Here is a 15,860-nt window from a genome sequence, read left to right as displayed (position 1 = left end):
GTATTTACTGTCTTCAATTACTTCATCAGAAGCTGATTCCCCTGCCAGTTTCTTTCTTTTTCTACATCTTACCTCAGACAATTCTGTTTCTATAATAACTTGTTCTAGACTAAGAACATCTGTAATGAGTCCTTCAATACTATTTGACATTTCTGTTGCAAAGTGTTCTGCTGCTTTGTAGACAAGCTCTAAACTCCAATAAACAAAACATTTGTATCCTTCCGCTTGTCACAAATACGATTGGCTAATAATGTATCGCTCCCACTCTCCACGGGGAGGAGCAAATTATACACGTGCATTTTTACACTACTGTCTGGTGTTGTCCAGGCACTTCCAGCAGCAGAAAAGAAAGAAAAAACTGGAAAGATTAAAAAATTATTTGAATTTCGCTGGTAAACAATTGTTGCTTAGTAAGTAAAAGTTTATCTTGTTGATGTTTCACCACAACAACGCGGAACCGGGATTCAGACAGCCGTCTTTCAGTCTTGAAACCAGAACACGCGTCCATAGTTGAATTGGCGCCATAATTACTGCGCATACTTAGTGTTTATTTCTATTGTTTCATTAGCCACACTCGATTGCAGCATTATTAGATAATCCGTATTATATTTTTATCATTTATAATAATGTAGCAGTTTTATATGGAGCTTCATAGTAAAAGTAATAATCAAATCATATGAACTATTTTGCAGAGGAGTAAAAGCGTCGATAGAACAACAGCAAATCAGCAAGATTTAGTTTCACGTGGCTTTGTTTATCACAGTTTAGAGCTTACGCCGAACAGGATTTAGCTTCTTTCAACTTATTTTGAGTTGAGGATATCAGGCGCCATGCTTGGACATAGTCTAAGTTTTTTTGTTTGCAAGTAGTCTGATAAAGGTGGTATGCTAAAAAATCAATAAAAACATCATAGCCACAATGATAGTCTCAAAGGAGCACAACTTTTGAATGAGAGACATTGCATCATGTCTGACTTTGGAATTGAATTCTAGTTCCCAAATTCCACGAAACACCATTTAAAGCCAACAATTACAATACATTTCTCCACTGAAATTATTTCATTTCCTAATTTCATTTCTTCTTCTCCACAATCCCATTATTTCTCCGGTCAAGGGTCAATTTTCTAAAGTTGATGAGCTCGTTCAGCACTTCACCCCTCTTAATCATTAACTAACATGAAACTAACATGAAACTTTGCACACCGAATTTGATACGGTTGTATAGCCACTTATCATGAAAATAACAATACTACATTATACTTAACAATGTACTTACCAAGTCGTATCAAAGTCTATTAATATATTAGAAAGTTTTTTCATAAGTCACAACATATCATTTTCAAATCATTCTTTGATTCGTGCCCGCCCTTCAAGCCATTTGATGTGCATGTTAATCACAAACAGTATACAGTTTTTGCAGCATTCTCACTTGTCCAAAGTTGAGTTGAGTTGATTTTGAGTTTAACGTCCCGTTCAGCAGCGAGGCTATATGAGACGTGGACCTACTGATTAACGTGGAATCCGAACCACATGAGCTCCTGCCGTGAATCGAACCCGGGTCTACACTTGTCCAAAGTCATAGTACAGGTTTTGCAAGTATTATATTCTATATACATTATGCATTTGGGCATCATATAATTTTGTATATGTATACTTTTTCAATGTGCATATATACGTACAATAATCTATCTACTATATTATAAATGCCACTGTATGCTTGTATGTAAGTATGATTATGTTCCACATCTCCTCCTAGACGGTTCAACCGATTTTGAGCAAACTTGGCATAAAATTCTTTGGTACCAGGTAATCAACACTGTCGGGGTTAGCAACCCCCAACTCTCCCCTTTACAGAGGGGGAGGGGGTGGAAACTTGAACCCAATGCTATTTAAATGGGGGTTATAACAGTAGGAATGGTTTTAATGGTATAACGTAAGAACGAGAAAAATAATTTTAACGAAATTTTGGAAACATAGGTTATAGTGTGACATAAAACAGCCTTGGTATATAACGCCACTAGCGCCCCTAACGGCGGGAGTGAGGGAGAGACATGTAAAGATGACCGTGATTAGAGTCAAATCAATATATTTCGAAGTCACTGAGATCATTAATAGTACTACCAAAGCCTAAAACAGAAAAGGCAAGGCCGTAGGCCGAGTAAAGATGGGATCTGGGGGCGGAACAGTGGGGGTGGGAGGGTTGATATATAAAAATCATCCAAAATGACCGATATTAGAGTGAAATCTATAAATTTCAGGGTCCTTAAGATCATTATAATGAAATTCCCAAAGCCAAAAACAGAAAGAGCGAGGCCGCAGACCGAGCAAATGCTGGGATTTGGGGCGAAGCGTAGAGTTGGTAAGGGTAATATGTAAAAATCGTCCAAAATGACCTATATTAGATTCAAATCTATATATTTAGGGGTAAATCTAATATCATTAATAGCATTCTCACGCCGAAAACAGAAAGAGCGAGGCCACAGGCCGAACAAATACCGGGGTCTGGGGTGGATCCCTAGCTGGCAAAAGGCTAGCGAATTTATAAAATAATTTTGTAGCCTTGATTAAAAAAAAAATCAGAGAGGAAACTGTGCTTCTTCCCGAGGCTAAGACGGGTCTTAGCCCCTCCCGAGGAGGGCGCAAAGGCACTGATGTGAGGAGGGCGCAGCGGCCATCGGGCCGGTACTTGATTATGGCCAGTCCACCCCTGCTTCAGCTCGTTCGTTATGGTACAGGGTTGTTAATAACATCATAGACAAAAAGGCAAAACGACATCATCTCCAGATTACTGACGACAAACGATGTGATCTCTGTGGTAAAGTACATTGGAACATCGTCTCATGCTCTGCAACAGATCAACACCGGTTTGGAAAATCTATTGTGAAATGGTTCAATATCTGTGTAAGATCAGCTTTGATTGTATTACTGTCCAAATGTTCCTGTTGCCTGATTTTAAGTACTTTCCAAAACAGAAACATCATTCTGTCATTTGGCTGAGTGCAAACACATTTGAATTTATTCTGTTTCCTTGTTCTCCTGAAGCACATCACACGTACAAGAACTTCCTGTGTTTACGATATGGTTTTCCCCGCCAAGGAAGAAAATATTATTTGCTAATTGTCTGAATTATCTCTTCTATGGTCAATCTTCATAATTGTCATTTTTTTATATATTGCATATTCTTTACTGAAAATGTAATTATAACTTTCAATTATTATGCAACTTTATCATCGAAATTCGACAATAATGTAAAATGTAAAAAAATAAAAGTAAAAAAGTGGTTAGCGCATTGAACTCCTATTCGGTAGACCCGGGTTCAAATCCAGACCAGGTTGATACTTTTTCAAATGTCTCAATTTTAATTTGAATGCGTACTCAGTGTGACAAACAAGATCTCTTCCCTAGAAAGAAAAAGATGTTGGAATAAGGAGAATTGGAGGAGGTCTGTCAATGATGACAGTGATTTACAAACTTATTTCCAGCAGTTGTTCTAGGATTTGATATTTTCGTCTACTTTCAAGCATTTTCTGAATCATGCGTGATCAGTGTTTCTATTTCTTTGAATATACAGTATATAATAAAATAATACATTACATGCATAGCAATAATGAGATTAATACCTAGGTATATGGTGTTCATCGTACAACACGCTTTGAACCAGAGAGATTCATCTCAGAATGGAGAAATGTTTCGTGCGTCATCTATTTACAATTTTACTTGCATAAAGACCTGGCTCAGTGCTACCAACTGCTTCCAGGCGTTCTCACAACTGCAAATTACCTGGACCCCGAGTAATAGAATTAAAGCACTAAGGGGGGAGATACATTTGTGGTTCGCTGTACATCGATTGGTGCCAACGCCACACTCACAAGTGATGCTAGTTTGAGGAAAACTTTCCGCGGCGCAGGGAGGTTTAGGAAAGATTTTTCAAAGTTGGGAAAAGGGAGATTTTACAGATATGAGATAAAATGTAAAGTAATTTAGCTTTTCAATAATGTAATATTAAGCACTACAAAAGTACGACTAAAGACGGCGATATTCTTTCCACAATTTCACCATATGCATAAAATAAAAATATAATAGACTCTTCATTCGTCTCCCTACAAATCTTCCGCGACCTTGTTAGAGAATTTCATTGCCAAATATGTCTTTGAAATTGGAATGGATTAACAAACCTAAACAAGTCAACTGCATTTGTTGCTTATGGATTGGTTGGCATTATTACAGTAGAAAGAAATGTATTGCAGTTTCCCAATAGTGTCCCCGTATAGTGTTTCGGTTCAATGACCACAGTTAAGGGTTGAGAAAGGTCAGCGTAAATGAAATGCACATTATCAAAGTTCAAGTGACTAGGCTTTTGTTGTCCTTTGCTCCAGGGAGGGGCGAATACTAAGAAAAGACGGGCGATACGAATTGAATTTTTGACCATTTCTGAGGAAAATTTTAACTTAAGTTCCTAATACCAGTAGCTCACAATCGCTGCATACTGATTAATGTTCACTTGTTAATGTCTATTGATCCATTTATCACTCACCAACATAATCGTTTTCACCCTGAGTCGTTTTGTATGTTTTTTTGTTTATATTTATAATGGTGTGTTTTCACATTTCAATAATACTTTGTTTTTCATGTAATAATAATGGCCAACGTTAAAAAGAGAAGTCAAGTGGACCATTCTATCGCAAAAGAAAGTTACGAAACTTGAAAGAAGATGACAGGTAAACAAAGGTTCTAAGAAAGTGTCTTTCGACTTCTGGACAAAATTTCGAAAGTGATAATCATACAAAAGTTGAGGTGAACGAATTGTCAATACCAGTTATTATTAACGAAGCATCTGCAAGTCGCCAAACTTTTGAAACTGTAAATTTATTTTAGTTTATTACATTAATTTAATTGTTAAATTAAAATGGGATGGGTACGGCATCTTCGGTTACAGGTCTGAGTTAAATTTAATGTATTACAAAATTTGTTTGAATGCAATTAGTTTTCACGCAGTATATGCGTATATAACTCGAAAGGGTAATTGTAATCGAAAAGTTAATGGGATTATAAGTAACACATTTTTTTTTCAGAACTCATAGCAGCGTATATATGCTCGTTGTATTATAACAGTGTAACAATCATTCCATACTCTCGTATTAAATTCAGATGGAGCGATATTTTTAAACATTTAGTAATTGTCCTAATACAAACAAACTATGGCCTTTGGAACCCGGAGGTTCAATGCTGCGTTCACAAAAGCTCCACTGACTTCTATCCTTAGCCAACTGGATCCACTTAGCCAACGAATGGGAACCCTAAGATATGTTATGCTTCATTAAAACCATATTTACGTAGTATTTTCTAGTGATATGATTATGGTAATTGCCTTAATTTCTCGTTTTCTTTGTTAAAAACACTTTTCTGGCTTTCAATTTAGCAAAGAAAAAAATATTATTGCATCCGTTAAAATATCAAATAATACTTTTCATAAAGTGGATACTTTCAAGTATCTAGGATCAATACGAACAGACGAAAATCATATTCACGAAGAAATTAAATGTCGACTAAAACCAGGGAATTCGTGTTATTATTCCGTTCAAAATCTCTTACCGTCGCGAATTCTGTCGAGAAATTTGAAGCTTAAAATATACAAAACGGTAATCATGCCTGTTGTTTTGTATGGCTGCGAAACATGGTCACTTACTCTGAGGGAAGAACGTAGACTGAAAGTATTTGAGAACAAGATTCTGAGACGAATATTCGGACCCAAGAGGAACGGGAATGGGTAATGGCGGAAACTTCATAACGAGGAACTACATAATTTATACGGTTTACCCAACATTGTTAGGGTCGTGAAGTCTAGGAGGCTTAGGTGGGCGGGTCATGTAGCTAGAATGGAAGAAAGTAGAAACGCTTTCAAAGTCTAGACAGGAAGACCAATCGGAAAACGACCATTAGGAAGACCTAGGCGCAGATGGGAGGACAATATTAAGATGGATCTCGCAGAGATTGGAATACAAAGTAGAAACTAGATGCAGTTAGCTAAGGATAGAAGTCAGTGGAGAGCTTTTGTGAACGCGGTATTGAACCTCCGGGTTCCATAGGCCATGGAGTTAGTTAGTTAGTTAGTTTTGTAATGAGTCCTTTGTCATTTCGAAGGGGGCCATTGCCTCTGCAACCCTTGCCTCGCAAAAACGACGAAACCCGTATTTCCTACTTTGAAGTCATCTTTGCATCGACAGAGTTTCGTTTCTTTTAATGTAACCCTTTTAATCAAGGGACCCCTTTTGAAATGGGGCCCTTTGCCCCCCCCTTAACCTACTCTCCGAAAGAAACAAAAAATACGTGTCGATTTATTTTCAGTGTAGTATCTTATATGCCAAGTTTGAAGAAAATCGGATGACGAGAAACCCTTGGGAAGCTACCCACTTTACCCTTTCACTTTTTGGACTTGCCGGGTTTTTGCCTCAAAGTCTTCAATTTTATTTTCATAAATACCTGGATCAGGGCTACCAACTGCTATCAGTGCCGAGAAAATTTACGTGTAGGTTGGGTTGCATCTGTCTAGGCGTTCTCACAACTTCAAATGACCTGGACCCCAAGTAATGGAATTAGAGCACTTAGAGGGGGGATACTTTTGTGGTTCGCTGTACAGCACTATCGCGTAACAGCATTGGATGTGTAGTAACGGAAATGCTAGGTTGTGACGACCCTTAGCTAGTTCGTGCATGCAGCGCTTCGCTGTGGCAGAACAACTTCTGTTTTCAGTTGGTGTTTAACGTCCATCCATTGGATGCTATGACGTATGGCCAGGATGGGAAATGAAAATGAAATGAAATCTTTGAGTTTTACGTCCCACGATTATGCCGGTTAGGCTAAAGGAGACGGTGATGATGAGTAATGAATGAAATGGTGGAATGAAGAAAGTGGGAGGAAACGGGAGAACCCTGAGGAAACCCACGCACACGGTGTTTGTCCACCACGAAGTTCACTTGGCGAGGGCTGGGATTGAACCCGGGACCCCAAGCATCAGAGATGAACGCTCTACCACTTAGCCACCGCGGCCCCTGGCCAGGATGGGATGGACAAGAATGTGAGAACAGAAGCGACCACGGCCGTATTATAAGGTACCATTCCAGCATTCGCCTGGTGCGACTGAGAACAAAACGTGAAACCAACTGTCACAATAGGCGGCCATCAGAGTTTGCACCCCGGACCTTCTTAATCCTAAGGCAACGTTTACTACAGAGTCACGGACGCCCAGAGCCATGCAGTGTTCACTTCTCGTTCAGTTCGCAGCTAGGTTCCTTGCGTGACTCCTATGACATGGGTTTCGTTGAAGATTTCGTTTGTTTCATTTCCTGTGTGCTATGAATTTGTTGGCTTCCTTTTTAAAACACTGTACTCTTGTGTTTTCGTGTATTTGGCTAGACTTTTGCGAACACATTTACTGTGTACGATTGTAGCTATTGTAGCTAGTCATTATTATTATTATTATTATTATTATTATTATTATTATTATTATTATTATTATTATTATTATTATTATTATTATTATTGTCTCACTTCCCATGGTAGAAGTAAGACATACCACCTCCTTGCCACCTTATTTCTACCATGCCACCTGCTTGCTTCCCGCCTTACAGTTATTCCTACGTATTACCTTTCGTGGTTTCCGTCGCAGATTTTCCCTCAATATATCCACTGTGTCGCAAGGTGAATGCGGTAATGGTACCTATCAAAGGCCTAAGCCGCTACCTGACACCATCTTTTCCCCGGCCGTTTTACTAGCTGAGGGGCGTTATTTCTCTAGACCAGCGTTTCCCAACCTTTTTCAACTTGCGGCACACTAGGGTTGTTACTTGAATTCTCGCGGCACACTTACAGATATTATTTGTAAATATAAAACACAGTGGTATTTTTCTGCAATTATTGATCTCCTTCTCACAGAGAATAAAGCTCGAACATTGGTTTTTGCCCGTGATACAGTATATCATTATGCTTATTTTTCACTCTAATTTAAAAATAGAAAATAATTGCAATGAAATATTGGACTCAAGTTTTTAAAAATACGCTTTTTTTAAAAAAAAAAAAACTGTATCCAAACCTTTTACTAAGAAGGAAGATCACTAAATAACGAACGAACAAACAAATCTCATTTACTTTTAAAACACAAATTAGGTAATTTTTCGAATGGATTGAATGATATTTTAAATGTTCAAGTTATGAAATAGTCTGCAACAATAAAGAAGCAATAATGGTCATAACAATGACAACAAATACTTTTTTCAACATTAGAAATGTACAGAACAGTAACACGATATGAAACTTAAGATTGTAGATTCATAGTAGATTTTCATAGTAATGTGAAATACAAATATATATTTTTCCCTACGTTTTACAATTTGATTCCTATAAAATTAATAATTTTGTTTCGATTCCTCGCGGTACACCAGCGGCCCATTCACGGCACACCAGTGTGCCGCGGCACACCCTTTGGGAAACGCTGCTCTAGACGTTCGGCCAACAAGCTTATCACGGGATGTACATGCTAAACAATACTTACATTGCGCAATTCCGGTTCGGTCATTCTCACAATTGTCAGGATTTTCCTCAGTTTTACCAGGACTACACCGAAATGACAACCAGTGACATCTAATTCGGTTCTTCACTTGTGTACTTATGCAACCCCGCAAAGTCAGTCTCCAAAGGTCAGCCATTTTGCAACTTCTTTAGATATATCTAACGAATACCGTGTTCTCTATGTACCCTCTTTCGTTTAACCAACGTAGGGCACTTCTTCCCTTCCCTGCTGTCCGGCAATCTCTCCGTTCGTTTCGGGAATCCCTTGCACACGTATTGCAGCATTTTCAAATATGCATTTTTCAATAGAAAATGAAATGAAATCTTTTAAGTTTAACTTCCCACGGTTATGCCGGTTAGGCTAAACGATACGGTGATAATGAGAAATGAGTGAAATGGTGGAATGAAGAAAGTGGGAGGAAACGGGAGAACACCGAGAATACCCACGAGCACGGTGTTTGTCCACCACAAAGTCCACACGGCGCGAGCTGGGATCGAACCAGGAACCCCAAGCACCGGAGGTGAACGCTCTACCACTGAGCCACCGCGCCCCCCATTTTTCAATAGAGTAGGTATGACTACGCAAGTGACGTTTCTAACCGCACTTTCTACGGTGTATTGTTTCTGAACTATTGGCCTCTGAAGTTCATGTTCCCACGCTTTCGACATGCTGTCACTCCTCAACGGGACAGAATTTCTCCCACTTGCACTACGACTTTTTTGCTTCTTTTTGGATGTACAGTACTAGACCTATCACTCCTCCAAGTTTATCCCCTTAGAATTCACTCTGTACAGTATATAAAGATTCAGCCACAATCAGTTTCTCTTCTCACAAGGAAGGGACATGAACGTGTCATTCGGACATCCGAATCAAATCTAGTCCATTCAATAAACATAACAAAGATATGTTCATGCAAAAAAAAAAAAAAAAATCCACAGGTGCTATGTATTGAGGTCCATAACGTACCTAAACAGGGAAACTCAGGATAATGTCGGGAATATTCCATTCCATTATCCAGAATCTCTTCCATCAACTTCGGCCTCCCTCTGGAGTGCTTCGGTTAAAAGCATATAATCCAAATTATCTTGAAAAGTACTATAGAGTTAGGAAATGGGTGTACCAAGTTTCTTTTTGATAGACGGAATAGGTATGAGCGGAAAAGTTCTATACCAATACGTTCTTTACATATGAAACCGAACCTATGACCTGACCAATAAAGAGAACATAATATATATAAAAAAATACAAACGCAGTACTATTTATCCTAATATCAAGATTTGTACCATATTCTCTGTAGAATGAAACAAGCGTTTTAAATAACAACTGTGCTAAAGTTGTATTGGAATAAACCCATGTTATCCACCAACACTCCCACCCATGCCCTTTTGTTCTCTATTCTGTTCGTACTGTCATACTATATCTTTTCCCTTGTTGTCATACTATATCCGTATACCTCATAGTATTTTTCAAGGTATATTTTTATTGTGTACTCCTATCAGTGTACGACTTACCAGGGAGGATAAGGAGGAAATCCGCCTCTGAAGAATTTGTCATCTTCCATAAGGTTTGAACTTCCCCATATTAAATTTCTCGGATGTGCACTTTAACCCTCCTTACAATGCCCTTTAATTCACACACTGACTCCTACCGACTCCGGTGTCGCTTCAGAGGACGAACAACTTCACTATAGAGCTATTTTGGAAGACATTTTTGCGACTTATTTTCAATTTTCCTCTCCGCAGATCACGGAACAATAGACGTGATAACTATTGAAATGCTTGTTTTTCATTTTACAGAGAATGTGGTACAATTTTTGATATCAGGATAAATAATATTGCGTTTATACTTTTTATATTATGTTCTCCTTATAGGTCAGGTCATAGGTTCGGTTTTGTAAGTACAGAGTGTTTTGGAATACAATCTTTCTCCTCATACCTATTCTGTCTATCAAAACAAAACTTGGTACACTCATATCTTATCCCCTATAGTATTTTTCGAGATACATTTGGATTGTGTGCTTTCACCCAGAAGGGGCCAAAGTTGATGGGAGGGATTTTTGAATGGAAATTTTCCCGACATTCTCTTGAATTTCCCCTGTTCAAGTATGTTATGGGTCCCAATACATAACACCTCTGGAAAGATTGTTTCATGCTGAAGGGAATGAACTATAAACCATAGCTTTTCAATGAATGTTGATGCAATAGCTACAGTATTTCACTGTGAGTCTATTATTTTGTTTAAACTTAATGGGTTCCAGGGACTTACTCCGTTCTCCATGACACCTAATTTTTTGTGCATGAACATATCTTTGTTACGTTTATCAAATGGACTAGGTTTTATTCGGATGTCCGGATGACACGTTCATGTCCATTCCTTGTCAGTAACTTGTATACAACGTATTATCATCTCATATTAATAAACAAATAAGCAAATAAATAAATAATATAACCTTTTGTCCCCAACCCAGCTGGCTAATTTTCTGCACTCTCGTATTTCAATGGACTTTCTTTTATTCGCTTTTCTTACTAAAGTAGACAAATCTTTAAGCGGCTTTGCTGGAAAACGTGTAGTTGTTGAAGTGCACACACAAAAATGATGATTACTCCGGCAGAGAAAAGGAAGTTTCATGATGATGCAACTTGTGCTCATAAAGAGATAAACTGCAGTTGCCTACGTTTCATTGAAACACGAGAAGACTTACTGATGATGAATACACATGGCGGGAGACAATAACTCGCCGAATGAATTAGTTTTCAGAAATAAAAGTATCTTATGTCATCCCAAACAATAAAAACAATTGTATATTTCTTTTTTTCTTTTTTTTTTAAATATAAATCAAAAGTTAGTAAGAAATTTAAGAACTAGATGACCAAAAAAATAAAGGAAAAATGTTCCAGTAACTTATCGATCGACTTTTGTTCAGAACAGTGGCGCCCTCCAGTGGGGTAAACTAGTAGCTGGATAGCTGATAGGGTGACTACTGCGGCAGTGTATCGTACTGAAGAGCGCGGAAAAGTAGTTAACTCGTTTTCTTAAATAGTTAGAAAGTGCAATTTTGTGGACGAATGTTTCATCATGAACATAAAACAAGTTTTGTTTTTTATTCTTCTCTGTTTGACGTCACAAATTGCAACTGGTGATAATGGAGTGTGTAAGTACTATTAAAAATATTAAAAAAATAAAACAAAGTTTGCAAACTAAGAGAAAAAATAATTAAGTTATGGCTTTAGCATAATCGTACTTAAAACTAAGTTGCGTTCCAAAATTTTGCCAGAAATAAGGCCTGAACTTTGATCAATTTGATACATTTCAAATTTGATTGCTAATAGGAGTGAAAAAAAATTAAATGAAAGTTTTATCTTCATGGGCTTTGCAATTTAATATATACTTTTTCCACGCATCACTGAGCTGGCTGTTGATCAAAATTTCTATGAATTAACTTTAATTTTTTGTCTTAAATAACTGCAAACTTTCAAGTAACGCATCTTGTGTTATCCTACTAGTAAAATTATAAAAGTTATAATGTTAGATGAAATATGTAAAATTATATTTCATGTATAAACTTCCTATGTAAAATTTCGTATTTACAAGATACTTGTTTGGAGTTTTGACGAATCTGCTTGCAAATTTAAGAATTTCATCTTCCCGGCGAACTTAATATAAAAATTCCATAGACCAACCAAATTATAGTAGAATATACACTATGGAATTTCACTATCAAAAATGGCGTGAGCTCTGCAGAAAACAATAATAAAATGTACATATTCTTTAAATTTTAATTTTTAAAAGCAATCCCGTGGATGAAAAATAGTTAAAAATCATTCTCCAAATGACATTACTTACAGAGACATATATACATATCCTATAATTTCTTTTCTTAACTCAAATGTCGCTTTCTGCTCGTATAGCCATTCTGAAAAAGCTATCTAAATTAGGAAAAAGAAAAAGAAGTACAATTGATATAGTTGGGAAAACGTTTTGTTTCCGACTTAAGGCTACAAAAAGTATGAAATATCCATTTGTGTAGCGCCCGAACTTCTTGCTCACGAACCGACACAAAGCATTTCGAATGAGCTCCTTCGTGGCTAAGTGGTTAGCGTACGCGCTTTTGGTATGGAAGACCCTGGTTTAATTCTCAGCGGAAGCTCATGTGGTTCGGATTCCACGTTAATCAGTAGGTCCCGTCTCATATAGCCTCGCTGCTGAAAGGGATGTTAAACTCAGAATCAACTCAACAAAGCATTTCGTACTTCTATGTCAAATAATCGTTGTATATCCTTCTGATATCTGTCTTTATCTTCTATAATGCGTTTTGCAAATAGCGCGTGTGCTTTTGATGTACGATGTCCTATGATAGATCCTGAGTGAAGCAGATAAGTTACTAGTCTGGTGGCAGAGCAAGAGAACCTTGCATTTTGGGGTGACCAAGGTTTTTTGATGTTTTCTTATAGATTTTGATGTGCTGAATCCAAAACTGCCGGGTGCAACTCTGGCACCCTTGAGCATTTCCCACAAAACTCACTAACGATTTCCCCTCCCCCTTTTTATTAAATAATCATTAACTTCGGGGAAATTATCTGTAACTTCTACAGTAATTAACGTAGAATAACGGTTCAGACCTTGTAATGCTTCTATCGGAACAGTCTTTCCAACTATGCTCATCACTTGGGCTGCGACGAAAAGGAAAGGGAAATAAAATGGGTAATTCTGGAAAATTCTCTCCCAAAGCATCTTTCAGCTCTTAATATTCAAGAGCAGTACCTCGAATCTCCATCCGGAAAGAAAATATTTTTATATTTTCATGAACTTTCGACACTAGTAAACAATATTAGGAAGGGTACCGCCCTGGCACCCTTGAAAATTTCCCACAAAACTCACAATTTCCCATTATTTGTATTTTACCAAAAAATTACTGACTTCTGGGAAATTATCTGTAACTTCTACAGTAATTAACGTAGAAGAACGATTCAGACCTTGTTATGCTTCTATTGGAACAGTCTTTCCAACTATGTTAATCATTTGGGCTGCGACAAAAAGGAAAGGGAAATAAAATGGGAAATTCTGGAAAATTCCCTCCCAAAGCATCTTTCTGCTCTTAATATTCAAGAGCCGTACCTCGAATCTCCATCCGGAAAGAAAATATTTTTATATTTTCATGAACTTTCGACACTAGCAAACAATACTAGGAACGGTACCGCCCTGGCACCCTTGAACATTTCCCACAAAACTCACAATTTCCCATCATTTGTATTTTATCAAAAAATTATTGACTTCTGGAAAATTATCTGTAACTTCTACAGTAATAAACGTAGAATAACGGTTCAGACCTTGTTATGCTTCTATTGGAACATTCTTTCCAACAATGTTAATCACTTGGGCTCAGGGGCGGATCCAGGACGGACTTCTGGGGGGGGCGGTGGGTTGTAATACTGCTACTTAGAGCTACTTTTAAGAGCGTCAAAAAATAAACTATATATTTTATTTATATATAAAATAAAAAAGTTTCCTCTTCTGGGGGGGGGCGATCGCCCCGATCGCCTCCCCCTGGATCCGCCCCTGCTTGGGCTGCGACGAACAGGAAAGGGAAATAAAATGGGAAATTCTGGAAAATTCCCTCCCAAATAATCTTTCAGCTCTTAAAGTACAAATGGGATGGGGTGTATCTCCTTCCGATAGAAATATTTTTATATTTTCATGAACTTTCTACACTAGTAAACAATATTAGAAAGGTTGCCACCTTGGCTATTTCCCATTAAACTCATGATTTCCCATCATCTATATTAAAAATAGTTCATTGCGTGAAATGTACCTTGAACTTCTAAAATATACAAATTAACAAAGAATAATGTTTCATCCCTTTCTGCTTCTGTTCGAAGGGCAGCATTTGCAATTTCGAGACATTTTTATTAAGCAGGAATGTAATGTATTTAGACTGTTCCAAAATTTTCTATTATCAGTAAAGTGTATTAATAAATCGTACGTTAAAAAAATATTCTTATAACTTTCTTCGATTTTTATGATTTTGATTAAAATGTAGCATCTGTAATTCGAGAGGTTTCGCACACTTAGGAAATGAATGTCCTAGTGGTATTCTAAAAGCCACACTTATCTGTAAAAGATGGTTATTCAAGATAAACTTACATAATGACTTAAGTATGTCATGTTTATTTGTAATATTATTCCTCACCACTTTCTTCACTCTCGTCAGCATCGTTATGTGAGTACGTGTTTAGTTTGTTGTAGCATCTACCATCAAAGTATTTACAGAACATTGTACAAGGTAGTTTACCTACACCACTACATCTTCTTGTTGAACAAGGTTTTTCTGACAAACAGGAACATTTGATGAGGTGAAGTACATCGGCAGGAGCTGGCTCAACATTTGGAGAAAGCATAACTGGACTTAACGATTTGGTTGTTTCGTCACGTGTCCATCCATAACAAGTTGGATCAACATTTGGTGAGTCTGCCCTGTCTGCACTCAGCCAAATTAGCATTTGTAGTGTGCGCGCTTTACATTTAGTTTAAAAGCTTCCGACGTCGGTGGAAGAGAGCATAGTGGGGCTCTTGTGTGAGCAGATGCAGTTTTTTTCTTCCAAACGTTAATACGAACTTCTGTCATAGACTTCACACTTGCTACACCATAGGATGCAGCTACAAAGTCAGTTGCTTCTTGTTCTATATCAGTGGTTCTCTCTTCCTGAGACCCCAAATTTTTCAAGGTAACTCCTTTTAACACTTGTTTAATGGCTGTTGATTTTCTTATATTATAGCCACCATATTCAGGAGTGACTTCAGGACTCCTAATGATCGACTTTAAAAACTCGAAATCTATTCTCTGTGCTCTGTACACTGAGTAAATTGAGATGCAAGTAATGCTAGAGTTGGCACTTCTTTTACTGAGAAATGTTGGGGCATTGGGGCTTTTTAGCCCTGTGTACCGGTGTACAAACACTCCACGAGTCACACGTTCCTTCATTCCTTCCTTTGTAATGCGACAAATTTTGTTACTGTTGCAACTCCCTGACTTCTCCACTTGAGTTATCAGCAGAGCCATACTGTGAGTTTGACGTAGGCTATTTTGAGATGAAATAGACGTGTCGAAGTTGTCACCAACAGCTTGCACAAATCCGTCTGTTGAGGGATTAAGTCCCTGCAAAGTTGGTGCTTTGCTGGCTTCTGCTGCAGCTGACGCTTTAAATCTTAGGGTCTCACTGTAACTACAAGTGATTCCAAACTTATAGAATTCGTCAGTGAGACGTTTGCTGTTCAGGCGCATAGCAAGAGCAATCTGG

At 37.7% G+C, this 15,860-nt stretch overlaps 1 protein-coding gene and 1 long non-coding RNA gene across 3 annotated transcripts in view; one reads left to right on the top strand and one right to left on the bottom strand.

The window, feature by feature from the left end:
• Nucleotides 1–15,860, bottom strand: part of LOC145688562 (uncharacterized) — a 94,930-nt gene that overhangs the window by 36,959 nt on the left and 42,111 nt on the right. The window lies entirely within an intron of this gene.
• LOC145688531 (transferrin-like) overlaps nt 11,527–15,860 on the top strand; it is a 92,891-nt gene continuing 88,557 nt past the window's right edge. The window contains exon 1 of one of the 2 annotated variants that reach the window (XM_081762904.1): nt 11,527–11,716. In XM_081762904.1, the coding sequence (XP_081619030.1) occupies nt 11,641–11,716 (76 nt within the window). In that variant the 5' untranslated portion in view covers nt 11,527–11,640. The remainder of the gene's footprint in view (nt 11,717–15,860) is intronic. The other variant, XM_081762909.1, reaches the window with a different exon arrangement.

Source organism: Thermobia domestica, chromosome 1, assembly GCF_964235325.1.
Source record: "Thermobia domestica chromosome 1, izTheDome1.hap1.1, whole genome shotgun sequence".
Classification (NCBI taxonomy): domain Eukaryota; kingdom Metazoa; phylum Arthropoda; class Insecta; order Zygentoma; family Lepismatidae; genus Thermobia; species Thermobia domestica.
The sequence above is the reverse complement of the archived record's forward strand: the minus strand, read 5'-3'. Positions and strand labels throughout refer to the sequence as shown.